This window comes from Mastomys coucha, unplaced genomic scaffold (assembly GCF_008632895.1).
Source record: "Mastomys coucha isolate ucsf_1 unplaced genomic scaffold, UCSF_Mcou_1 pScaffold3, whole genome shotgun sequence".
NCBI lineage: Eukaryota > Metazoa > Chordata > Mammalia > Rodentia > Muridae > Mastomys > Mastomys coucha.
In genome coordinates, this window is record NW_022196909.1 from 45,839,685 (window position 1) to 45,867,376 (window position 27,692).

General features: G+C 50.5%; 1 protein-coding gene across 1 annotated transcript in view; it reads right to left on the reverse strand.

Moving 5' to 3' along the window:
* The window catches only part of Tbc1d22b (TBC1 domain family member 22B), a 53,977-nt gene that overhangs the window by 15,871 nt on the left and 10,414 nt on the right, over nucleotides 1–27,692 (reverse strand). The window contains exons 2-8 of the mRNA XM_031347067.1: nucleotides 22,725–22,781; nucleotides 19,425–19,732; nucleotides 17,130–17,309; nucleotides 16,181–16,251; nucleotides 14,845–14,973; nucleotides 13,426–13,491; nucleotides 9,830–9,944 (exon numbers count right to left, since the gene is read on the reverse strand). Coding sequence (XP_031202927.1) covers nucleotides 9,830–9,944; nucleotides 13,426–13,491; nucleotides 14,845–14,973; nucleotides 16,181–16,251; nucleotides 17,130–17,309; nucleotides 19,425–19,732; nucleotides 22,725–22,781 — 926 coding nt within the window. The remainder of the gene's footprint in view (nucleotides 1–9,829; nucleotides 9,945–13,425; nucleotides 13,492–14,844; nucleotides 14,974–16,180; nucleotides 16,252–17,129; nucleotides 17,310–19,424; nucleotides 19,733–22,724; nucleotides 22,782–27,692) is intronic.

The window sequence follows — 27,692 nt, forward strand, 5'->3', positions numbered from 1 at the left end:
CCCCCCCCCCCGAAATTAGACTCATGAGAATCCCTTGCATAAACTGAGCAAGGTGCCACATGCCTTCCATCAGAGGCAGGTGAATCTCTGTGAGTTTGAGGCTAGCCTTGGGGTCTACACTGCAAGTTCCAGGACAGCCAGGGCTACATAGTGAGACTCTGTTTCAAGAGAGAGAGTGAGAGAGAGAAATAAGAAAGCCCCTTGCCTAGTATTTCCTGACCACAGAGGTCCCCTGGGCTGGGGAGGTGGTGCACAAGGTACAGCACCTACCATGCAAAACATGAGTGCTTGAGTTTGGACCCCAGCAGACATAAGAAAGTCAGATCCTCAACACCAGGATCTCTAATCCCAGCACTGGCTGGTGGAGACCAGCATTTCTGAAGCCCACTGGTTGGCCAGCCTAGCTGTAGGTTCAGTAAGAGACCCTGTCTCAAAAACAAAACAAACCCCTGACCCACCTCCTCCCCAAAAAATCAGAAGCCACTGAAGTCAGCCAACACTATCACCCGTTCTCCTATAATATATGCACCAATACTAGCACACATGTGTACATACTATATACACACATGTACATATTATATAACACATGTACATACACTATACATATATGCACATATACTATAACACATATGTACATGTTATATAACGCATGTACATATACTATAACACACATGTACATATACTATATACACATGTACATATTATATAACGCATGCACATATACTATACATATATGTACATATACTATAACACATATGTACATATACTATACACAAACTAAGAACAAATAAATGACTATATATTTAAAGAACAAAATAAGAAAACAGTTTTGTTTTGTTTTGAGATGGAATCTCACTATGTTGCCCAAGTTGGCTTTAACCCCCTGGACTCAAATAATCCTCCTGCCTCAGCCCTCTGAGGAATGTGGCCACATGGCTTCCTGTGCCCAATTCCAGGTGGCTGGAGGGCCATATAAACACTGCTGATGCCAGTCATCTGACATTCCCATGCCAGGACTTGGTGACAGCAGACAAGACCACGAGGACACAAGCCTTGAGCATGTATAGGAAAGGTGGAGGGACCATGTGGCTCCAGCCAGGAAGCCAGAGCCTGACAGGGAGGCCGGCTCTCTGAAAGGCAGGCAGAGAAAGCCAGTCTCAGGCTCTCCTGGACACGTTCCTGCTGGCCACAGCGGTCCCTTCACACTGTGCTGTCAGTCAGAGTGCTGGTTCTTAGCTCAGAAGGACACAGAGGGTCTGGCTACACAGTGTGGGGTAGCTTAGGCTTATAGGAATGTATAACCTGTTTACAAATAAATGTAGAAACCTATACCTGGGCTGGAGATGGCTCAGCAGTTGAGAGCACTGGCTGCTCTCTTGCAGAGGACCTGAGTTTCATTGCCAGCACCCACATGGAATGGCTCACAACTGCCTACAACCCCAGGCCCAAATCAAATGACATTTTCTGCCCTCCATGGGGATCTACATGCACATGGCATGCACATAGTACACATGCACGTGCACACACACACACACACACTACTGAGGCACTAGAGAGATGACTCAGTGGCTAAGGGTGCATGCTGCTCTTACAGAGGACATCACACCAGGCAGCTCACAACTGCCTGTAACTCTAGCTCTAGGGGATCCACCCCTCTAGGATCCACAGGTAGCTACACTCATACACTCATGTGCACACACAAACACTGAGAAACACATACATACATACATATATACATACATACATACATAATTACAAATAAAAAGCCAACAGCCCTCCAGGTTTTCTGTACTGTCCTGAGGTTTGTTGCCACTATTTAACAAAGGTCACTATGCGGTCAGCTTTGGACACTGAATAGAGGACCCTTGATCATGGGATTCAGGGTAACATAACCTTCTAAGGCTATTCTTTCCTTCTAACTATCTACCTTTCTTTCTTCTTCTTTTTTTTTTTTTTTGGTTTGGTTTTTTTCAAGGTTTCTCTGTGTAGCCCTGGCTATCCTGGAACTCCCTTTGTAGACCAGACTGGCCTCGAAGTTTCGTCTCCATGCACCACCACTGCCCAGCCCTTCTAAAGCTTTCTAAAGGTCGCCACAGCTGGGCAATGGTGGTGCATGCCTTTAATCCCAGCACTTGGAAGGCAGAGGCAGGCAGATTTCTTTTGTTTGTTTGTTTGTTTTTGAGACAGGGTTTCTCTGTATACCCCTGGCTGTCCTGGAACTCACTCTGTAGACCAGGCTGACCTCGAACTCAGAAATCCACCTGCCTCTGCCTCCCAAGTGCTGGGATTAAAGGCATGTGCCACCACAGCCTGGCTGGCAGTCAGATTTCTGAGTTTGAGGTCAGCCTGGTCTACAGAGTGAGTTCCAGGACAGCCAGGGCTACACAGAGAAACCCTGTCTCGAAAAACCAAACCAAAACAAAACAAACAAAGGTTGCCACAGATATGGGTGGTGCTCACTCTTGGAGAGAGGGCTAGCTGGGTCTGAGACAACCTGACCTGACAAGCCACACATGCCCACACAAGCCACACATGCCAGTGGAACGCTCACCCCCTCAGTGTCAGGAAACCGGGCAGTGGACTCTCCAGAGAGCACTCACATACCCACCCCCAGCTGTCTTTACACACAGCGGGTGATGGCATGCTCCCTGCCTGCCCGTCACACCTGAGGCCACCAGTTCCAGGAGGCAGCTTAAAGGACAAGCTTAGTCCCAAGTCGGCACTTGTCAGAAGCCCAAGCTCAGGCAGATGAATCCCGTGTAGAGCAGAGCCTTGAGGTCCCGTGAATCTGTCTTGATTCCACAGTGTTTGGGCAGAACAGACCCGGGGACTCCTTGGTCAGCTTCCCGCCACCTTACAGTCTGCAGCCACAGCATCTGGGACCGGCCAGCACTGTCTCTTTCCAGCTAGCTCCATGTTGCTGGTCAGCCATGACTCCCCCGATCTGTCAGAATTATTCCACTGAGGCGGAAGCTCCCGAGGCGGCAGTGAAGCCTGGCCTGCTTGCATCTGCAGCTCTCCTGCACCCCGTCTCTAAGCGATCATGACAGGAACCATGTGGCTCAGGAGGGCATGGGTCACCCTGCTTCCCAATATCTCAGGGGAAGCCTGATGGGGCCAAGCATCAGGAGCTGCAAGAACAGGAGCTGCGAGTTCTTCCAGGATGTTCAGAAGCCATCTCACGGAGAGTGGGGTAAGATCCAGGAGGCTGTCTCAGATCTTCATTCGCTGGGCTCTGCCCAGACCAACCTCATCCCTTCTTAGAAACCACTTCCTGAATGAGGACATGAAGCTCATCAAATGGGCAACCGCCTGACCAATGTCCACAGGCTGCCCAGGAAAGGCCAATGGGTGCACACTGTCGCGGGGAGGGCCCCTCTAACAACTCCCTCTAAAGCATGGCTAGGCCGCCTCCTGGCCTTCCAAGGAGCTCCCTACTGTGCGTTGTCCCAGCAGCCTGAGGACTCAAGGCAGCTCTGTAACCACTCAGGAGCCCCTTCCAAGACTTGACCAAGTAAAAACAGAGCTGGGTTTGCTTGCTTGTTTGTTTGCTTTTTGTTTTTCAAGATTGGGTTTCTCTGTATGTGGCCCTGGCTATCCTGGACTTGCTTTCTAGACCAGGCTGTCCTGGAACTTTTAGAGATCTGCTTGCCTCTACCTCCCAAGCACTGGGACTAAAGGCATGTGCCACCACATCCCGCAAAAATAAACTTGTTAAGTCAGCAAACAAAAAACCAAACAAGAGCTCAGTGTAGATGGGGCCCTTATAGGGCAGGGAGGGAGGGGACAGAGCAGGGACCAGAAGGGACCGTAAGGGCTTCTGGAGAGATGGAGAGGCTCTGAGTACCCCTGTGGGTGCTGGGTATGTATGGGCCTGGGTGACAGGCCGGTGCATCCACGTGTGGAAAAGAACTCAAGAAAATTCACATTTAAAGAAGCAAATGTGGCCAGCGAGATGGCTCAGCCTACAGGGGCACTGGTGTCTATAGATCTGGGAGCTGAGCTTGATCCCCAGAACACTTGTGAAGGGTTAGAAAAAAGCCTACTCCATTTGGCCTCTGCCTCTCACACACACACTAAAACAACAAAATAAAAGAAGAGCTTAAACAAGGAACCCTAGGACGGGGGTCATGAGGTAACCCCGGGCCTGCTATTGCTGCAGAGGGCCCTCCAGTTTCATCTCTGGTGTCACACCAGCCAGCCAGGGTGGGGCAGGATGCACAGGCAGAGTCAGAGAGGAAACAGGTGGCGCTTCCTCAGAACTGGCCACATGAGAGGGAGCATCAGCCACGAGGGCAGGGTGGGGTGTGTGAGAACAGCGTCCATGGCACTGAGGATGCAGAGCCAGCGTGATTCCTCTTCCTCAGGACTCCGCTCAGAATCTCCGCACTGCTCTGTTCGAAACCTACTTCCTGCCAGGCATGGGCATTTGGCAGGCACTGGGAAGTGGACCTTTGAGTTCTGGGCCAGCCTTGTCTACATAGTGAGTTACAGGACAGCCAAAGCACACAGTGAGACCCTGTCTCAAAAAAAGATTTAAAAGACAAACGACAACAATAACAAAGCCCTGCTTCTTGGGCCAGCGAAATGGCGGACCAACAGATAAAGGTGCTGGATACCAAGCCCAAGGACCAGAGTTCAATCCCGGGCACACAGAGGGAGACAACCAACTCTCAGGAGCCGTCCTCTTCTTTCTACATATGCAGGAACCCTGCCATCCACAGAACCCGGCCCGCACAGCCAGGCCACGCTGCCTCTTTCTCATTTGCTCTCAGAGCAGAGCTTGCTGTGCTTTGGAAGGCAAAGAAAGCTCAGGGCTGGAGCCCAGGGCAGCACTGCTCAGAGTGGCAACTAACTGTGGTAATGCCTTTACTCAAGAGAATGCATGCTTCTCCACAGAGAGCTTCTGCTGTGGTAATGCCTTTACTCAAGGGAATGCATGCTTCTCCACAGAGAGCTTCTGCTGGCAAGCTGGGCGCCTCCTATGGACCGCCGCATCCCAGTCTGCCTTGGCATCATGAAACACTGTAGCACGGACCAACTTGCTTTCACTGAACTCTTCACCATTTGTCTTCACGGAGACAATGGCATTGAGTCGTCTGGACTCAGGAGCCATTGGGAACAAAGTAACTTTACTTATGTTTTTGGTTGTGAGCCTAGCCTTTAATGGCTGAGCCACCTCTCCAGCCCCAAAGTAACTTTACTTACAAAGCATCCAGCCATCTGGCCTCCGAATGTACCCAGCCAAGAGTATTCTGTCATCACAAAGCAAAACAGACCATGCCAACACTTCACAAAAACTAGTTCTTCCTTTCCCACCCCTTTCAATTTAGCATCTGTCCCTCCCAACCATATACATAAATACATGGTTTTATTTTTCACCTTAGGCAGTTTTATTAGCATCTAAGAGAGAAACAAGAGAGGTAAACTACAAGCCCTGGGAGCTTCCAGGAGGAGGAGAGGGCTATTCTGTTTGCGTGGAGTCTGACAAGAGCCACATAGCCAAAGGAGCTGGGGGTGGGGTGGGGAGTTGGGCACTTCAGAGAAGAACTGGAGAAGCCCACTCACCAGGCTTTCAAAAGCTATGAGGAAGGCTTTTCTGAAGGTATAGTGTCCACAGCAAACTGCACAGACACACACTGTTCTGATCTCTGGTTAACAACAATGAAGCTGGGGCGGCGGGGAGGGGGGACACTTCCTCCTCGCCCACTCCCAGATGGACACCATAAAGCGTCCTGGGGGCTGACTCCAGGGCTGCACAGAGGCTCTGCTCTCTTTTGGCTCCGTGTGAATGTAATCTCCACACACGCTTTCCCTGTAGCTGGCACATGGTTGTGTGCACTGGTAGCATGCTCCTTACGACTGAGGACTGCTCCCCAGTATCAATAGCTAGAAGGCTGGTGCAGTTCCTTCCAGCTTTTATCTGTGGATATTCTTGCTCTGTCTTGTTGGGGTCATAAGTTTTAAAGGCCTGAGAGTAGAAGGCAGGATGCTTTGCCTCCTTTTTCAAGGTCCTCTCCCCAGTCCCTCAGCGTACATCTCCTGACTTCGGAGATGACCTGCCCACCGGGCACATCAGAAGCTCAGTGCACTGCTCTCAGTGGCCACGCCTGGCACGGCCCCACGAGTTTCTGAGCATCCTAAGCCCAAACTATGGGATAGGGGTCTCGTTCCTCTATGTATGTGTGGACGCCACTACGAAGGCATGGGAGGAGGCGAAAACCTTCAGATAGTCTCTGGCATCCAGACATGAGAGTCTGCTGGATGATGGGGAAAGAAACACTGGCAAGTGATGATGCTGCTGCTGCTGCTGAAGAAAGTAACTCAGCTATGGTCCAGCTAGGTCCCAGGAGGGCATGATGGGATGGTGTGCCCAGGGCTTAGGGAGGGCTTCCAAGAGACAGGCTTCTCCGGAAGGAGTCACTCATTAGGTTTAAAGTGTCATTCCAGGAGCCCTGAGAGAGCCCCTGGGGAGGGAAGGGTACCTGCCACCAAGCATGATGATCTGAATTTGATTCTTGGAATTGATGTGGTGCACAGAGATAACTGACTCTTGCAAGCCGTCCTCTGCATCATACATATGCACACACACACACACACACACACACACACACAGACACACTCACGTATAAATACACAGATGCATGGACACACACATTCAATACAAGCATGCATACATACATACACTCATGTGTACACACACATGCATAAGCATGCACACATAAATATTAATTGTTTTATTTTAATTATTAAATTATTATTTTAATGAAATATCAATTTTTATTTTAATAAATTTAATAATGGATAGTAATGGAATTAATTTATTTTAATAAAGTATAATTTTAAATAAATTATTAAATTTTAATATTTTATTTAAAGTATTAAAAGTTACAACTGCTGAGGTAAGGGGCTGGAGAGATGGCTCAGCGGTTAAGAGCACTGACTGCTCTTCTAGAGGCCCTGAGTTCAATTCCCAGCAACCACATGGTGGCTCACAACCATCTGTAATGGGATCCGACGCCCTCTTCTGGTGTGTCTGAAGACAGCTACAGTGTACTCATATACATTAAATAAATAAATATTTTTTTGGGGTGGGGTTCGAGACAGGGTTTCTCTGTGTAGCCCTGGCTGTCCTGGAACTCACTCTGTAGACCAGGCTGGCCTGGAACTCAGAAATCCACCTGCCTCTGCCTCCCAAGTGCTGGGATTAAAGGTATGTGCCACCACCGTCCAGCTAATAAATAAATCTTAAAAAAGGAAAAAAGAAATGCTGAGGTGAGGGAGTGAGGCAAGGAGCGGAGTTCGCAGAGCCTCCCCCATCAAGCTGGAAAACCTGGGCACTGAAGCAGGTAGCTGACAGATGCTATGGAAAGAGTCTCCAGACAGGAACCACATGGCCAAAAAACCTTGTGTGAATGGCGGGGTGAAGCAGATAAAGTGAGACAGAAAAGCCAGCTCTGCCAGCGTGGTGCTCCAGTCTCCAGGGATGGCAGGGAAGGATGAGATCTGGGAGACAGTTATGGGGTTGTGGATGGGGCTCAGGGACAGAGCCTTGTGACTGCAATTGCCTGGCCATGTGAGTGACAAAGGGGATCTGCACTGTCAGCATTTCTGAGTTCAGGGACAGGCACTCTGGCCAACTGTTATAACACACCTAGGCAGACGAGAGACCAACAATCACACACAGATTTGGGAACACATTTAAACATAAGGAGCATTTACCACCCAGCATGAGGACCAGAGTTTGGACCCCCAGGACCCACAAAAATGCTGGGTGGTTGCAGCGGCTCACTTGGGATTCCAGCCTCAGATGGTGGAAACAGAGACTGGCCATGTTAGTGAGCCCAGGTCTGACGAGACTCTACCTCGTTCAGTGAGGTGCAAGAGCAGCCAAGAGTGATCCTCAGTGCCAGCCTCAGTCTCCACATGCAAGTGCACACCCACACACGAGCGTATCCACTCGTATACACACATGCTCACACACACATGCTCACACATACATGCAAACACACACACACTAAAGAAGTGTTTTTTTAAAAAGAGGTACAGAGAAAGATAAAGAATTCGTGAAGTTTATATATGGTGCTGAAATAATCTGCCTGTTGACTGGAAGAGAACTTTTAAAGCTTGCCAGACAGTGGTGGTGCACGCCTTTAATCCCAGCACTTGGGAGGCAGAGGCAGGCGGATTTCTGAGTTCGAGGCCAGCTTGGTCTACAGAGTGAGTTCTAGGACAGCCAGGGCTACACAGAGAAACCCTGTCTCAAAAAACCAAAAAAAAAAAATTTAAGTCTTAATTCCTGACATATAAGAAAATGAATTATTAATGAATCTGTTCATCTCTGTGTGTGTCTGAACGTGTGTGTTCTTCCAGAGGGCCCAGCACCCACATCGTGGCTTACAACCGTCTGTGATTCCAGTTCCAGGAGACCTAACACTCTGCTCTGGGCTCCACAGGTACCAGCTACACACATGCTGTACTGATACACAAGTAGGCAAGGCAAAGCCCTATATACAGAAAATAAAGACATTTTTGAAAAAAGAGAGGTATAAAGTAGGAAATAAATAATTGGGTAGCCAGATGGCTCCGTGGTTAAGAGCACTTCCTGCTCTTGCAGAGGCCCAGGGTCAACACCCACACCGACAACTCTGGCACCAAGGGGTCCGCTGTCCTCTTTCTGGCCTTTGAGAGCACCCGTAGTCACATGGTACACACACAGACAAGCAGGCACGTGCACATACACAGTTTTAAAATGTTTAAAGAATAATAGTCAAGGGCCACAGAACTGCACTGCCTACTTTGACACGGAGGAGTCTGCATTAGACAGCCAAGGACAAGGAGCTAAGTCCAGTCACTATCAAGTCACGTGAAGAGCAAAGGTACTTCGCTCAGAACTACCTTCGAGTTCGGAAAACTCATTAAGCCACTCACCCTTGGATCTTGCAGCCTGAGAAGTGGGTTGGGACACCTGCCTTACAGAGCTGCTGAGCCCGAGAGCTGCATGTAGCTGGTGAAGAGCTTTAATTACGGTGTGGCTGGGTTTCTGGGTTCCTGCCAATGTTCTTTTTTGTTGGTTTGGGAATTTTTGCTTGTTGGTGTATTTGACCTTTTGAGACAGGTGTTCATTATGCAGTCGAGGCTAGAACTAACAATCCTGCCTCATATGGGATTGTAAATATGCTCTGGCTGGTGCCTCTTCGCATTGGATTCCTACACAAGCCTCTGTGTATTTGACAACAGGAACTGCACTGGTCATAGCTAGGTCTTCCTATGACACTCAAAGCTCACAGGAAAACCAGATTCCTTGGCTCCCTTAAGACTCTGCTTGCCTGAGCTGCAGGCAGAGGCTGGACCACGGGGAAGCCCCTAGCCACTCTCAATGATGACAAGAGCCCAGCAGGGTTGGGACAGAAGAGTGGGGACAGACCAGGGTCCCAGAGAGCTTTTGGCCCAGCCTGTCGCTACATGCCCACATCTACTCCTGAGATCTCGCATGGTTGCGGATGTGAACCTCAGATGCCAGCGTCACACACGGGCACTGGACCTGAGACATGTTTGGAGAGAGAATATTAAAATAATCCAAGCAAACCATCAAGCCATCTGCCAACAGAAGAGCGCCAGTATGGCTCTTCCTGTGAGGAAGCAGCTCTTTGATTGTCTCAAGAGATAAATTCCGGGCTTCCTCAGCTGCTCAGACGGTTTTGAGTAGAGCAAAGGGGCCGCCTGTCTCTTTTTAGCAAGACATGGTCACTAGCGGTCCACCGGAGAAACCCAGGCAGAGGTAGGACGGGAAAGGACAGCAGTTCAACGTGGTACTGGAGCTTCTTACCCACATATTCCGAGAGGAAGACGACAAAGAACGGAGTGACCAGGTCATTAATTCCCTGGACATACCCACTGGCGGGGTGTCGGATGGCCCAGATAAAGAGAATTCGTTCAAAGATCTAGGAAGATGAGAAGGAAAGGGGGTGTGTGGATTAATCTCCGGGTACACTTCTTCCTCCACTTACCCACCTTACCACTTACCTTGGGATTAGTGGAAAGTTTTAGGAAAATTCAAAACTGCTGTGGGTCATAGGGAGAGACACGCAGAGAGCTTGGAACGCGGGAGCCGCTCTGCTCAACGGCCCTCACCCTCTAGCTTTTTAGTATCTAATGACCATGACACCGAGACAGGAACGGACTGGGGATGGGGATTACAAACTCTACCGCTTCTGTATCTCTGGGAGCAAAGTGTCGCGCATGCCAGCTCTGCTGTCTTTTTCTAAATCTTCCTCGGTCACTACAGGACATAGAGAGGAAGCGATGCTAGCCACCGCTCTCCCCACTGAGAGGAAAGAGGTCAAGATTCTGTTCTGAGGTTTGGAGGGATGGCTCAGTGGCCAAGAGATCCCAGCACCCACAGGGTGGCCCACAACTGCCAGCAACTCCAGGGAATGCCACGCCCTCTTCTGACCTCCAAGGGCAGCAAGCAGACAGGCACACACGGTGCGCATAAATGCAATTAGGCAAAATACTCACACACACATTTAAAATAAAATCTACAAAAAAAAAAAAAAAAAAAATCAAGATTTTCTGGTTCGCCCTGACTAGGACTGGTGACAATCGCCTCTTGTAGAAGTCCCTCTGTGCATCAGGATGCAAGCACACATCTGCTGGGCAAAGTCTGGTGAGAGAGATGGGCGGCTAACGACACTCACGCTAAGCCTGACAGCCGGGGCTTAGCGTGGCTGGATCCTGAGACCCATACACTGAAAGGGAAAAGTCCTGCCAGCCTGCCCTTGGCTCCACACACATGCATGGCATGCATTCGGCCCCTCAAAAGAAACGAATGCAATATACAAAAGTAAAGGGACACCGGCCTCGCAGTCGGGGGTTGGGACAGAGAAACCAATCGGTCTGGGCCCCCATGACAGAACCTTTGAGGGTTCCATGTATCAATTAAAATAAGCCCGAGGCCTTAGATGGTCCCGTAACAGAGTCCTGCTCCTTCCCATTTGGCGGTTGTCCATTCTGCTGTCACTAGGCCTTCTAGGCTTTCCCTTTAACTTCTCTTGACCAAACAACATGCTCACTGGCTCTGTCCTGGTGGCCATGACCCCCCCCAGCCCCAAAACTTCTGGAGAATGGTGTCTCTGTGACACATACACACACACACACAGAGGAGGGACAGCAGAGATGGTGACAACAGATAAGCCAAGGTGTCAGATGACCTCCATAGCACAGCTGGCCCCACCCAGCCCTGGAGACAAGGACTTCCAAGGAGAAGAAGGAACTGTCAGACAGATTGTGGAGATGGCTGCATGGTTGGAGGCAGTGTCTGTGTTTTACTAAAGGCTCTGAGGGAAGTCTGCTCTGCTAAATGACCTTTCTTCCTCACAAGTGTAGCTCCAGGCTAGACCCACTGTACTCTGAAAAAAAAAAAAAAAATCACAAGAATTCCCAATCCTACTGTTCCTCCCATCTCTGGTACTTGCTGTGAAACACTTGCCTAGCACACACAAGGACCTGGGATTGATCCCAGTGACACAAAAACCAAGTATCTCCAGACTGGCCTTTCGGAGGACTCCAGAGCATCCATGCTCCAGAGTCTGGGCCTTGGTGACTGGCTTTTAGTGGCCAACTGCTCGGAAGCTGGCCGCAGGAACGAGTGAAGCAGACACGCACATGCCAGGCTCGAAAGGTGCCAGACATTCGCAAAATAAAGTCAAGCAGCCTGGCTGCCAGAGAGAACACAGGCTCTGCACTATGGGAAAGGTCTGTGATAACCGCCTTGTGGGGATGACAGGGTAAACCTGAAGGGTTTCCCATGCCCGACTCCTCCACTACAGGCAACACTCCAGCATGTGTCAGGTCTGCAGGCCGCTCAGTGGTGGTGGTGGTGGTGGGTTAGACCTCTGCAAGCCTTGCAGTACTGGGGTGCTGGTAGGTTAGTCCTCCGTGTGTCCATTTGCTTAAGACAATGGCCCAGTACACACAGGTGATGCAAGCAAAACTGAAGAGAATAAAGTGTTCGTTCCTGTCTCTGTCCAGGCTACATTAATTGGAGATGAGAGCAGGTGCGGGAGGAGATGGCAATGGTGTGAGCACTGTGAGGTGGAGGAGGGAAAGCGAGCTGAGCAGCAGAGGCCCGGGAGGAAGGGAGGGAAGGAACGTGCTTTCAACTTTCCTTATGGGTGGGAAGATGGTGTCACCAACAAACACAATCTCCCCTGCAGTGTTGAAAGTTATGGTAGACCCCAGCAGGAGACATCTACTCGTAAATGGATCTATGAATGTCATCCAAAGCCACAGAATGTACTCTTCCCACTGTCCCTCTATTATACAGAGGACAGAAAGACTGTTTCAAAAGTGCCGGCACGCCACATCAGCGCCGGCACACCACATCAACACTGGCACGCCACATCATGCCCGCAGCAGAAGCACAGGAAGCTGCTGACCTCACGAGCGAGTGTCCCTTGCCCAAGTCAAGCTAACGGTCCTACTGCAAGCTTCCACTTGCGTCATTTGCGTCACTTGCTTGAGGTCTTACGATACCACTACCACTGTCACTCCTGGATATCGTTCCAAAAGAATTGAAAGCAGGGTCTACAGTGTATTCGCACAACCATTCTCCCTACAGCATAATCCCCACAGCCAAGAGGGATAAGCAACCTGCCTGCCCACAATTTTCATTTGTAGGAATATTAGGGATGATGGAGGATTTATAAAATCAAGGAGACGGGGAGTGGGTGAGGGCAGGGGGAGTGGGTGGGGGTGGGGGGGGTGGCTCAGCGGGTAATGGTGTCTGTTTGACAGGGCTGGTGACCAGGACCCACATAGTGGAAGGAGAAGGTCATTCCCTGTCAGGATCCTCTGACCACACACCAGGATGCCCTCCACAATATAAATAATGTAATAAAAACATCTTAATGGAGGGACTTCTGACACTGTGAATTAGGCCAGACACAAAATGACAAATACTGTGGATGCCTACTGATCTGAGGTATTTAGAGTGGTCACAGCCACAGGCAAAACCTAGAGAGGTGGTGGCAGGGAAGGGAGTTGTATTTACGGGCACTAAATTTAGGTGTGGGAAACGGGAAAAATGCATGTAAGCCACTGAGCCAGGAGCTACCCACTGTTCATAAAACCAGGAAGGATAGGGCAAATTCATGCTATAGATATTTTACCACAATTAGAAAAAAGTCACCACCCCAGCTTTAAAAAGTAGAACAAGCCCAGGAACAGGGATTTTAAGATAGGATTCTTTCTGTCTCAAGCCTCAGGCAAAGCATTACTTGGTACCCAGGCTTGTTATAAAGGGCGGAGGAGAAGGCGTGAGGAGGTACCCTGTCCCAAAGTGCCGCCTGTGGACATGGGGTAGCCAACAGGTGCCACTGGGCCCAGGCAGGAGGAGGACCGGATACCGAGGAGCCCACTCACCTCCTGGACGAGAGGCTGCTGGAACAAGGGGATGAGAGGGTTCGTCCTTGGAATGTCGATGTGAATCTGAAAAACAGAAGCCATGGCCCAGACGTAACGCCAGAGTGTCTAAGGCAGCACACTCAAAGAAACACTCAGAGCACAGCTTAGCTTTAAAAGGACAGACAGCCAGACAGAATATGGACGAAGCCCGGCCAGACCCGCCCAGGAAGACTGTATACCCACATTAGCCACAGCTCACAGAGGAAGCACCCCCAAGTAAGCCACTGTCATCAGACAGGAATCCCCCTGAGGTAAGTCTCCTCCTGTGAGGCTCCCAGAGACATCTCTGCAGGCAGTGGGCGCTGAACGGGCACTGGAGCGGCCACAGGCTCACACTGACGCTGCAGTCCTGAGGGAACCGACCATTTCCAACCTCTCTGCCTTTACTGTGGGTCCCATGGTCCTTAATCCTCAGGGGATGGCCTGTGGCCAGACAGCATTGTTACCAGGGAACATGGTAGGAGTGTGAGCCTTACTTCAAGACCTGTACCTATTGGTTATCCAAGGCGAGGGTGGGGTGTGTGTGTATGTGTGTGTACACAATGTGTATATGCATACATATGTGTACAACGTGTATAGTATGTGTGTGCGTACATGCACGTGTGCACGCAGTGTGTACGCTGCATACATGTGTGTACATATATGTACACTTGTGTGTGGGGGGGTGATTTGTACACACGTGAAACATGAGAAGCAACACCACTGAGCACTGCTAAAACCCACACCTATCTAAGGATCCTGGTAGCGCCTGTAACCGAAGCAACCAGGTAACTGAGACAAGTTCAAAATCAGCCTGAGCTACACAGTGGGTTCCAGCCTGAATTACCGACTAAAACCCAGTCCCGGGTGAAAAAAATAAAACGAATCAGGAGCTGGCTCAGCAGCTGAGAGTACAGGCTGTTCGTCCTGAAGACCTGAGCTTGGTTTTCAGACTCAAGCACAGCTCACAACAGTTTCCTACTCCAGTTCCAAGGATCCGATACCCCTAGAGTGCCTGCACTCACACACACACACACACACACACACACACACACACTCACTCACACACTCTCACACTCATACACACACTCACACACACTCTCACACACACATGCACACACACGTACACACAACACACTCACTTTCTCACACACACACACTCTCACACACACAAACACACACTCACTCACACACACACACTCACTCACACCTGCACGCACGCACGCATACACACACATCCATCCATGGTAAGTTCAATTTTTTTAAATGCAAAGCCAAAGCTGCTGAATGAAGAGAGGGAGGGAGCCACAGAACACACAGGATGTCTCACTGCACCGCGGCTCCAGGAGCACAGGTCTGTGCTCTGTGCCAGACGTGCGGTCTGTGGAGACGTCATACCTGTCTGTAGGTGTCCTGGTGGTGCTCTTCATTCCGAGAGTCGTAATACTGCTCAATAAAGCCAAAGTACTCCTCCCGCTTCCGCTGCAGGGTGAGCTTCCGCCGCTCGGTGTTTGCAGGGAGATAGCCCTAAAGACGACAGTGCCTGTCAGACGAGGGTGAGCTCTCACTTTGGCCCGAGCAGTGGCTTGGAAGCCATCAAGGCACAGAAACCACACTGCCAAGAGGACAAAGCGGGCTTTCTTTTGGCTCAGCCCCTACCCCTGCCCCTGGCACTGGTTCTCTTCTGGATAGTGGACCCCAGGTGGGCAGATGAGGCAAAACCAGCTTCACAGCGGCTAACTGCTTTAGTCCCACACCTTGCACTGTGGAGCACCCTGTGGAGCACCCAGAGCAGACACCACTGAGCAGAAGTTAGCAGGAGGGAGCTGGACAGGAGTCACAGCCTCCAAGGGAATTACCAGGATCTGGCAACTCCAAGGACACTTCCTGGTATGGGTTACACATTCTGTTCCAGCGCAATGTTGGGAACCGTCAGCTCAGCGAGCTGAATGGAGCCTGTGGGTTAGCGGTCAAAAGGCCAGCCACCTGGATCCATTCTTCTTCCTGAATCCCGTCCCCTTTCTGATTGCCTAAGCTCTGAGCAACATCTGAACTGACCAGGAGTGACCAAGTCACTGACTGCACAGCTGGAAGGCCAGAGGCAGGGGACAGTGACAAGGCGCCCTTCCTCTCAAAGGCAGTTATGTAGTGCACTCCTTAGTGGGTGGCTGGAGAAGTGGCACGGAGAGGGAGGGGGAAGGTTCGAAGGGAGGAAGGGTGGGGGGGGTTGTTGTTTGATCTGGGGCATGCGCACAGCACCTGGCTCTGGGCTGGCAAACAGGCCTCTGAAAATCCTTACAAGACGAGTGAGCAGATGTCAGAGGCTCAGAACCAAGCATCCCAAAGCAGGGGCCGTATGATCTGAGCGTGGGAAAGCGAGAGTAGACTGCTTCGGAGAGGCCTACGGCCTGACTCTTCTCATGAAGCTGGGAAATGGATTTCAAAACGCTGTCAGGAGTGGTGATGCTAGCTCAAAGCCAGTGCTGGGGTCCTCCTGTCCTGCTAGATGCCTCACCACAGCTAAGGAAGTGACACTGTGACCACAGGAGCCAGTGCCTGGCCTCCTCCACTGTAGGAAGACACTCACCTGCAGGCCTGGGAATCAACTCTGAAGGCCGTGTCTTTTAGGACACAGCCCCACAGCGGAACTAGGGGAGTCTATGACATCAGACCAACCTTGGCAGGCAGAGGGCTGTCTGGGGCCCATGTTCTCTTCATGGTGGTTGGAACTCACCGACAGCAGTCTCCAGGTCACCGGGCGAACTTCCCTGGGAACGCCTGGCCAACTCCACTTCCTCAATTCATCTACACAAAAGACAACCTCGCTGAGTCAGGTCCTTCCGCAAGGGCCCAAACCCAGCATGGCTAGATGCCTCCCACCACTAAACATGATCACCATCGCCACTAATCGCTAGGACAAGCCAGGAAAGGCTCCTCACCACAGCCCCCAGCAGCAGGGTGCCAAGGGCACCTGCAGCAGCCTCCAGCTCAGAGAAGCTGTGGGGTATGTGAGGAATCACGGGGCTGTCCTGGTCTAGTGCCTCAAAAGGCATGTGTTGTGGGTTTTTCGGGCTAGAGTCTGAGGCTGCTGGGGCATTGTGTGCTTTTCGGTTCCTGAGAAACGGAAGCGCTCCCTCAGGCAACCTGTGTTTCTCTGCATTCCCTAGAAGTCAGCGAAGCATACACAAGTTTGACAGGAAAATTGGTCTTAGACATTAATCTTGTGTGTCCTGTATAGCTTGCAAACGTCATTGTATCCTGGCAACTGTCATTGTATTCTGTTTCCGATAAGTGTATAGAAAGTCTGACCGCTCGTAGTAAACTTGTTCCAGCTCAGTCTTGCTGTGTTCTCTCCAACCTGACCTGGTCAAGATCCATTTCTCAGAGGCCCTATCGGGTAGCCCTGGCCCAGTAAGTAAAGGCCGATACGTACAGGAGTGCACTTCTGAGAACTCCTGGAGGTAGCAGAGACAGAGGAGGATTGGGGTCCCCCACAGTCCGCAGGCCCCACTCACCCTGGTCCCTAATCTCCAACAACAGATTTCTGCCTAAATACTGTCCATCGCTGTGCTAGCACCTGACTAGGGGGAGCTAGAAGTCAAGGAAGGAGGACAGAAGACATGTCCCACCTCTGAGAGCCACAGTCACCGCAGCCACCTTGCCCAGGGCCCTGGTGAACGCACCTAGGTCAGTGTTGTGGCTGGAAAGCAGTTGGCGGAACTTTTCGAGGCGCGTTTTCTCCCGGACCGTCATTGGAGGGGCCCCAGAGGCATTCTGGTCTGAGATGCGGGCGACAAGGGGGATGATGGGCCGGAGAGGGAGAGACTGCTGTTTGTGGAGTGGATTCCTCAGGCACGTGTCGCCTGAAGGGATTTGAAAAAGAGAATGAACTACATAGGAAGGTCATGGGTCAGCCACCCCAGGGTCTGCTTGGGCTCTGCAGCGCGGTGCCTTCTCCAGGGCAGGGCCTGAGCCTGTGGCCTCCTGAGGCTCCAAGAACAGGGAGAGAATGAGGCCATGCAGGGCTCTGCTTCCATACACAGGGACTGCACAAGTGCCAGAGGACGGCTGCAGCCAGCTGACCCCAGATGTTGCCGTCATGGCAACATTCTAAGAATGTACGTGGTGACGCCAAGAAAGATGAAACTCTTTCTATCCTCGCCTGGATCTTAAGCTACCTTAACTTGGTGAGTGCAGTAGCCACGCAGCCTACAGCAGAGTATATGAAAAGCTAAGGCATGATCCTGCATGCTTAACCCTCTGGCTAAGCGCACCGGCTACCCTCAGAGCCAGGCACAACCTTAGCCTGCACTTGGCCCTCAGGGGCCCCTCAAGGCATGAAGGAAGCTCTGGCTTCAGGCAGCCCCAAGCTGGGTAGCCTGCTCCTCTTGGTTCTACATTCCTCACCCAAATGAAACAGCTTTGAACTCTGCTGTTACCACCAAAGCAGTGGAAGCAACAGGAGCAGGACTCTGTTCCCCTTACATGTCTAAACCAGCTGGTACTTGCTGTGCAGAAGGGGCCGTGCGGCCATTTGAACATGCACTCCCCCATGATCCCTTATGGTACCGGCTAAGAATTATTTTTTTTAAAGATTTAATTATTATATCTAAGTACACTGTAACTGTCTTCAGACACACCAGAAGAGGTCATCAGATCTCTCCATCTTTCCAGCCCACCAGCTAAGAATTTTTAACTACTTTGCAGAAGAACAAAGTCAGCCTGGGGAGTCAAGGAACTGGGGCTGTGGAGGCGATGACTCGGGCCTGTCTGACCCCGGCACCCTTCAGAATGAATCGCCACTAAGAAAACTGTTTCAGGGACTGCCCTCCCAGGGCTGGGTGGCATTCTTCAATACCTGGGCCTTAAAATGAAAATATTAAACACGGAATAGGAACGAGCCAGCAGTGCAGAAGTTTGTGACAGCTGCCATAAGGCGCCTGGCTGGGACGCCTACGGTGACAACTGGGGCCGAGAAAATGCAGACCACACGCAGTAAAGCTTAGACAGATGGCACCTCCAGCATCGGCTGTTTATAGGCAGAGGCACACAGAGGGAACCTCCACAGGGAGACATATGGGGGGCCCAGCTACACAGGGCAGCCTGCAGGGATCCTGGTGGGGGCTTCCTGACATTGAGAACCTTATCCAGAGCTTAAGCCACCTGGCCGATCAACGCTGGATGCCTGTCTCGGACCGGCACTGTGAGTTCAAACAGGGTCCTGTCTCAGCAAAGGCACATGACAGTCTCAGTGAAGACTCTACAGCCAAACTGCATGGCCTTGTACGAGGTCTGAGGCTGCGAAAGAAACTCAGGGAACCTCAGAGTGTCCTCTGATATCCTCTGTCCTTTACGCCCCTGACCTGTAGCTAGGATGAGGGCACTTCCCCGCCCAGGTCGGGGTAGACGGCTTCTATACATAAAACCTTGTAAAGTAACACAAGTGGGTCTTGAAAAATGGACACAGAAAGTGCCAGACATCTAACACCGCCATCACCCGCAGCAGTAACTGAGGCCAGCTTCCCAAATTAGAAAAACAAAACAAAACAAGACCTGCCGGGTGGGCAGGCTGACGTCAGGGGCTATGACCCGGCCTTTCAGCACATGCTGCTTACGTCACGGAAACAGGGAAAAGGCCTCCTTAGTGGGCGGCCATTCCCACGGCTGAGGAGGGGGACCATTTGTGAATTCATTCACTGGCACCTCTAAACACATCTAGTATTTGGAAACCTGCCCAGGCCTTGAGCCACTTGAGATGTGTGGATGCCACTGTATGGAAAGGGACAGGGAAGAGAGTGCCAGTGAAGAGAAGACCGGCGTGAAGGGCAGGGCCAGCCAGCATGCTGGGTCAGACCTCTAGCTTGAGGGGTTTTGTTTTTGAATCATGCCATAGAAGATGTGAGCGGGGGCCTGAGGGGAGCTCTTTTCTCTCTGGCTGCACTCTACCGAGAGGTTACGGCGGGGCAGGGTGGACTCACTGGAGTTTCGGGATAGCTGGGCGTCACTGCTGGACTTTATGACCTTGTGGCTGGCAGGGACGTCTGATGTTGTGGACTGCGACCGTTCGGGCTTCACCCTCAGCCTGCTGTGGTTTTCCAGGACTTGGGCTGCAGTGGCCAAAGCCACTTTCGAGTTCAGAGTTTGGAAAGGAGGTGAGGAAAAGTCCTCCTCCTCGTCATCGCCAATGTCCCAAGCGTCACTGGTGTTCCGGGCAAACTCGTGGAAACTGGAGGCCTTCTTGTTCTTCAGGGGAACTGAGCTGACCTTCGAACGCTCTTTGATGAAGCTTCAAGAAAGGAGACCGGCATTGCTGAGCAGTGTGACACATGGGACCACCTTCATTAGCATTTGTCACACACTATCATAATCAACAACCCCCAACACACCTGCCCATCTTCAGGGGACAGCCCCAGCCACTGCTCAGGAGTACCCCAGACGGACGAGCAAAGAGCAGGCTCTTTAGCTGCCACCCGCTCTCTTATTTCCCCCGCACTCTTGAACTCGTGAAACCCCCTGACTCCTTTGAGTTAAGAGAAGTGAGGGAGCCACACCACGCTGGTAGCTGCCCGTCACCCATCCTGCTCACCGTGACCTGCAAGGTTCCAGGTTCAGGGCCTCCCTCTGCCTGAGTCACTGAGCGAGCAACTAGGTGGACCACAGCCTGCCTTCCACCCTGCCCCACTCCATGCTGGACACACATAAGCAAGAACTAAGCCTTAAGCACAGAGTCCACTGAGGTGTCAAGGTTGGTTTGCTGGGGCGGTGTAAGCTTGGGTGGCTGTCAGGGTGGGATGTAAGCTGCTGTTGGGGGGTGGGGGGGCGCTGGTGACGTTAACTGGCCATACTCGTGGCTTTAAGTCTCAAAATGAAAAACCTCGGGCTGGCAAGATGGCTCAGCGGATAAGAGCACTGACTGCTCTTCCGAAGGTCATGAGTTCGGATCCCAGCAACCACATGGTGGCTCACAACCACCCGTAATGAGATCTGACGCCCTCAGACTCAGTGAAGGACACTTTGGAAAGGAGAGGTCGTGAGTTATACTGCTTGGGACAGGAGAGAGCTGCTACCTGAAATCTGACAGCACCGCCTGCAACAGTGGCTCGTACAGAACTGCTTTGGTTGGCATAAGATCCATGCACATTTAGGACGACATGTAGAATTATATTAGAAAAATGTCTGACAATGGGTAACTAAGATAGAGCGAGTAGGGAATTTAGAGACACTCAAGCAAACCCAGTCCCCCTGGCTTCATGTGCGCTGTGCTGTAACTGGGAGGTGGGACCTACCACACAGCCTCAGTTTGGAAAATAATCCATTTAGAAGCCTGTCATGCCAGCAAGTGGCTGGTGGGGCTGCCCAGCAATAACACTAGTTTTATTTGAGCTATAAAAATTATTGCAGGCGATACTGCCACTAATAGTAATAATTTAGCAAATTGGAGTCAGTGTCCATGGACAGGGTGACTTACTGTCCCCGTGCAGTTTAGATAATTAGAGGCCAGGTGTGGAGGCTCCTGCAGTGGTAGAGATTAAGCACATGGTAATTAACGATGATCTGGAGCAGAGCAGAGGAAGCAGTCAAAGCTCCAAACAAAGGTGGTAAAACAAGGGCGATAAATGTTTTACAGCAACAACCGGGACTGTAAAACAGTCTGGTGCCCCATGTTCGAGACTATTAATGCCAGCACATGATGTGAGACAGGGAAGCCATTACTCAGAGCTGATGCATTCGTATGTGTGAAGCCGACTGGCGGCGTGACTCTGTGGAGGGACCAGGGAAGGTGTCCTGGGCTTTACTTATTAACGCGTGAAACATTAAAACACAGCTATTCAAAGGTCTGCTGCTCACCCTGGGACGTGGCTGTATTCCTCAAGAGCTGTGCTCAATACAGAGCCAGGGGACGCGGGGTCAGGGGAAGGATCTGAACATAAGAGCACCCACTGCCCAGAGAATGCGTGCACAGCGGATTTACATGTTGACTATCAGACTCTTGGGCAATTGTGAAACTAGCCGGTGGGCCGGGCTCTTCGCAGCTGGCTCTGGGCGATGGGTGGGATGCTCTTCTACAGGGACAGCCAGCTGTGATGCTTAGCCCAAGGAGGCCATGCTGACATCCCGCCTTTCTCGAGAAGCTGCAGTCATTTGCCACAGCCCCAGGGATCTCACTGCACATCACATTGAAAGGGAAACAGGAGGCCGGTGAACAGCTGCTAACAGTGCCTCCTTTATAAAATTCACTCATTTCGTTCATATTGTCTGTCTGTCTGTCTCATTTAAAAAAAAAAAAAAAAACTTCCATGGGGCTGGAGAGATGGCTAGACTATGAGTGATCCCTGCCCTTGCAGACAACCTCGGCTCACCCACGGCTGGCAGCCCACAACACCCTTTAACTTCAAAGGTCCAGAGGACCCAACGCTCTCTTCCTGCCTATGTGGGTACTCACACACACCTGTGAGTGTTCACACATGCATATGCACACACACACACACACACAAACACAAATTAAAAATGATAAAAATCTTTTTTAAAGTGTCCACCATGAAGCCGGGCGGTGATGGTGCCTGACCCGTAAGCTCAGCCTTTGGAAGGCTGAGGCAGCTTGGGCTACACAACAAGACCCTGTCTCAGGAACAGTTCCTTCCTTCGTGGGCTGGGAAGGTTACACTCAGAGGTTACACTTGCTAGGCCTGGTGATGGTGGCGCACGCCTTTAATCCCAGCACTTGGAAGGCAGAGGCAGGTGGATCTCTGAGTTTGAGGCCAGCCTGGTCTACAGAGTGAGTTCCAGGACAGCCAGGGCTACACAGAGAAACCCTGTCTCGAAAAAACAAAAACAGACAAACAAACAAATAAACAACCCCTCCTCCTGAAAACACTCTCTTTTGTAAAGGAACTGAGTTTAGTTCCCAGCACCCACATGGTGGCTCACAACTGCCTGCGAGTCCAGTTCCAGGGCATCCAGTGCCCTTGTGTGATACATACGGTGCATATACGTATACTCAGGCACACACATACATGCAAAATCAATTTTTAAAAGCTGCCCGTTTGGCCAGGCATAGTGATACGTGCCTTTAAATGCCAGCACTCAGGAGGCAGAGGGAGGTAGGTCTCTGAGAGTTTGGAAACAGCCTGGTCTACACAGTGGGAATCTTCATAGTGAGAGGATTCACCCAGGGCAATGAAGCAGCTCGAAAGGCCAGGGAGGAGACAGTCCCTTCCAAACTAGAGGAGGTGGGTGGGTGACGGGAGAAGACGCAAAGGGACGAGGTCTTGACTTACTTTTTCGTGAGCCGAGGATCCAGAGGAGGATGCTGAGCTCCATACACAGGCTGAATGCTGAAAGCGGGAGACACAGACTCAGTGAGGAAGCTAAATGTGCCAGCTGCGAGCCTGCGGTGACATGGAGAAGCCGCCTGCTTACAGGGATGGCACCCCATCCCTTTAAGGGAACCCTAGAGGAAGCGGGTTTTCCCTGGGGGGGGCGGGCTCCAGTGCCTCAGCACCCCCGGAAAGCACCTGTTCCCATCTGGAGGAAGCCTATGAAGCAAGTTCTATTAAGATCTGCTTAAATCTATGTTAAAATCCTCCTCCTCATGAAGTCCATTCTGCTATGAAAAAATAAATTAGAAAAACCATGTGATCATCTCCAGGAGGAATGAGCTATGTGGATAACCTAAGGCCCAGTATATTCCCTCCCAATACCTATCTTTAAAAATAAAATTGTTGGCCAGAAATGGAGGAGCACACCTTTAATCCCAGCACTCGGGAGGCTGAGGCGGATGGATGGATCTCTGTGAGTTCCAGGACAGTCTGGTTTACATAGAGAGTTATAAGTCAGCCAGAGCGATCCAGAGAAACCAGTCTCCACACACACACACACACACACACACAAAAGGCCCCCCTTTCTGTGCATGGGTGTTTGCCTGCATCCATATCTAGGCACTACTTGTGTACCTGGTGCCCCAGGCAGCCAGACATGGGCACTGGATCCTCTGGAGTTCATTTACAGACAGTTGTGAACTGCCATGTAGGTGCTGGAAACTGCTGAACCACCTCGCTAGCCTCTTCTCCCCAAATACCCACCATAAGAAAAATACAGAGGCACGCGTAGCAGGAGGCATACCTAAAACTATTCAACTCGTGACGGTTCTTCCGAGCCTCGGGAGAAGCCCCTCAGAGTTCCTCTCCAGGGACTAGTGAGACAAACTAATGTGTTAACAACACAGGGCACAGCAGTGACCATAACAAACCCTACAGAGTGGGGCTGGGAGTAACAACGTGAATCCTGTTTAAAAAACAGAGAGCACATTGTGAATTTGAGCCCAGCCTGTTCTACATAGTGAGTTCAAGGCTAGTCTAGGCCACATACTGAGACCCTGTCTCAAAACAAGAAATGGCTAGCAGAAAGGACCTGGCTCTGTGATGGGGAAGGGGTGGGAATAAACAAGACGCAGAGGCTTCTGGGAAATGAACATGGATGCTCAACTGTACTATCCAGCAAGCATTTACACACTCTGTGGTGTAATACTGTCACAATCAAATGATCTAAGTTGTCAAGAGGACTCAGAGGTAAAGGCACTTGCTGACAAGTCTGAAGGCCTGAGTTCAATCCCAGGACCCACAAGATGGAAGGAGATGGCCGTCTCCTCTAACTTGTCCTCTGATAGCTGCCCGTGTATGACGGCGTGCACATAATAAATAATTATAATCAAAAGAGAGTTACAAATACAATCACTAGAATACATAAGATTTCCAAATTATCAGATTACATACAATGGAGGCACAGTCTAGTCCATATTGTAAATTTTTTTACTATTTATTTATTTAGTTAGTTAGTTAGTTTTGTTTTCGAAGATAGAGTTTCTCTGTGTAGCCCTGGCTGTCCTGGAACTCACTCTGTAGACCAGGCTGGCCTCAAACTCAGAAATCCACCTGCCTCTGCCTCCTGAGTGCTGGGATTAAAGGCATGCGCCACCACTGCCTGGGGAAAAATTATTTAAAAAAAAAAAAGAAAAAAAAAGAGACCAAATTATTCTAATAAATATAATTGGCCTGAATTGAAAAGAGAAAAGATTTCTACTAGCCAGGAGCTAGTTAAATAAATTACATGCATCCTAAAGAAAAGAGACTGTTCTGTCCCCACATACATAAAATAAACGCCAACTAAACTGCATAAAGTGTTGTATTAGCTAGTGTGCACTAGAGCAACAGAACTTAGAGAATTAATCTACATATAGAGAAAGGGATTTATTAATTTATTAGAATGGCTTACAGGCTGTGGTCCAGATGGTCCACAATAGCTGTCTACCAACGGAAGGTCCAAGAATCCAGTAGCTGTTCAGTCTGAGAGACTAGATGTCTCGGCTGGTCTTCAGTGTGCACCAGAATCACAAAGTAGGCTCTTCTCTAGGCCAGGGAAGGAATGGACTTGCCAGAGAGAGCAGGAGCCAGCAGGCAAAGAGAGCAAGCTTCCACGTCCCTTATAGAAGCCACCAGCAGAAGGTATGGCCCAGAACAGAGGTGGATCTTCCTACCTTACAGAGCCAGATTAGAAGTAGGTCTTCCCTAATCTCTCAACAGAGGAGTCGCAATGGCTGAGAAACACTTGAAATGTTCCACATCCTTAGTCATCAGGGAAATGTAAACCTAAACTATTTTGAGATTTCACCTGTCATAAGGGCTAAGATCAATAACACAAGTGACAGTTCATGCTGGCCAGGACGAACACTGGGGAACACTCCTCCACTGCTGGTGGGAGTGCAAACTTATACAGTCAGTATGGAAATAAATATGCCAGTTCTCAGAAAATTGTGAATAGATTTACCTCAAGACCCAGCTATACCACTCTTGGGCATATACCCAAAAGATGCCCCATCCTACCAAAACGACACTTGTTCAACTATGTTCATAGCAGCTTTATTAATAATGGCTAAAACCTGAAAACAACCCAGATATCCCTCGACTGAAAAATGGATAAAGAAAATGTGGAATATTTATACAATGGATTATTATGCAGCTGTTAGAAAAAAAATTACACTGGGCTGGAAAGATGGCTCAGTGGTTAAAAGCACTGACTGCTCTTCCAGAGGTCCTGAGTTCAATTCCCAGCAACCACATGGTGGCTCACAACCATCTGTCATGGGATCTGAGGCCCTCTTCTGGTATGTCTGAAAACAGTAACAGTGTATTCACATGCATAAAATAAATAAATAAATCTTTAAAATATTAAAAAAAAATACTAAGAAGAAATGGCATCAAGAACTTTGCAGGCAAACAGATGAAACTAGAAAAAAAAAATCCTCCTGAGCAAGGAAGACACACATGGTACGCCCTCACTTGTAAGTGGATATGAGCTGGTAAGGATACTCACACTACAGCCCACAGGCCCAGAGAGGCTAAGTAACAAGGAGGGCCCAAGGGGAAATACAAGGAGGGGTGGATTGGGGTGAGAATGGGAAGGGAGGTGGGGGAAGGAGAGATGGAGGGAGAGGGCACAGGGAGAGCCTCCTGGACTAGAGGGGCAGTTAGGGGGTTATGGGGAAACTTTCTGAGACCTATGAGGGTGACCTAGTGAGGACTCCTAGTAACGCAGGCTAGGGATCCTGGACTGGTCATCTCCAGTTAACCTGGCGAGGATCCCAGTGGTAGGACTGGGACCCCAACCCAGCCATCAAACCTTCAACCCAGCAAGATGTCCTAGGGCAATGGTGGCTCAGAGCTCAGAGGGTAGCCAACAGGAGGCTCAAGCCATAAGAGGGAGCCCATGCCGGGCATTGCCTGGATGGCCAGGAAGTAAGCTGGATGGCGGAGAGAACCATGCTAGAACCAAGCATGACGACGGACCCAAAAGGAAAAGTCAATGAAGTGTTCTGCTCTACTCATACATCAGTGCCCACTCGGAGAGGCCTCCTCCAGCAGCTGATGGGAGCAGATGCTAACACACCCAAACACTAGCTGGAGCTCGGGGAAGCCTTCAGAAGAGGCGAGGGAAGGATTGTGGGAGCCAGAGGGATCAAGGACACCAGGAGAACGTGGCCCACAGAGTCAACTAAGCAGGGCTCATGGGGGCTCACAGAGACAGAGGCGACAGTCACGGAGCCTGCGTGGGTCTCTGCTAGGCCATCTGCATGCACACTGTGGTCATTAGCTTGGGATGCTTGCGGGACTCCTAACAGTGGGAGATGGCGTGTTCCTGACACTTCTGCCTGTTCTTGGGACCCTTTTTCTCCTACTGGGTCACCTCATCCAGCCTTGATGCGAGGGTCTGTGCCTAGTCTTATTGCATCTTATTAGGCCATGTTCAGTTAACATCACTGGGGGAAGCCTGCTCTTTTCTGAAGGGAAACGAAGGAGCAGTGGATCTGGGGAGGGGGAAAGTGGGGAGGGGAGGCTACGGTTGGGATGTATTGTATGAAAGAAGACATTTTTAAAAAGAGAAGTGGGTCTTCCTACTTCAAACGATTAAGAAAAAAAAAAATCAGCCAGGTGGTGGTGGTGGTGGTGGCACACACCTTTAATCCGGGCCCTCAGGAGGCAGAAGCAATGGATTGTTTGAGTTCAAGGCCAGCCTGGTCTAAAGAGTGAGTTCCAGGACAGCCAGGGCTACACAGAAAAACCCTATATGGAAAAAAAGAAGGGAGGGAGGGCAGGAGGGAGAGAGGGAGGGAGGAAGGGAGGAAGGGATCTCATAGGTGAGCCCAGCCATTCGACTCCATATGCAGTCAAGTTGACAACAAGAAGAGCACCACAGACGCAGAACTTTAAGCATAATGACTCCACATATTTTGCAAAAGTACTAAAATGGAAAGGTGTTCACATTTGTATCTTAGAACCTGAGGGGGAACACCATGAAGAGAGCATTGGTGGAGAGGCTGCAGAGCCGGACCAGCCTTCAGGGAGAGCGCTGCTGATTCGGCAGCATCTACAAGCAGCACCTCTATATGATACGGACGACACAATCCCAAAGGGCTGCAAGGCTTAATGCAGCTCCTGGTGGTGGGGAGCAGCCGGTGGGGTGGGTCCACACACACAAGAAAACACAGCACCCACTGCCAAGAGACCCGGGCTTGCTTCCTCTCTCCCATGTTTATAGTTTAATCCTCACCAATGTTTAGAAAACAGAAGGTGTGTGTGTGTGTGCATGTGCGTGTACCTGTGTGTGTACCCATGCACCACAAACATGAGTGCCCTCAGTGGCCAGAAGAGGGCGTAAGATCCGCTGGGAATGGAGTTAGAGATAGCGCATGG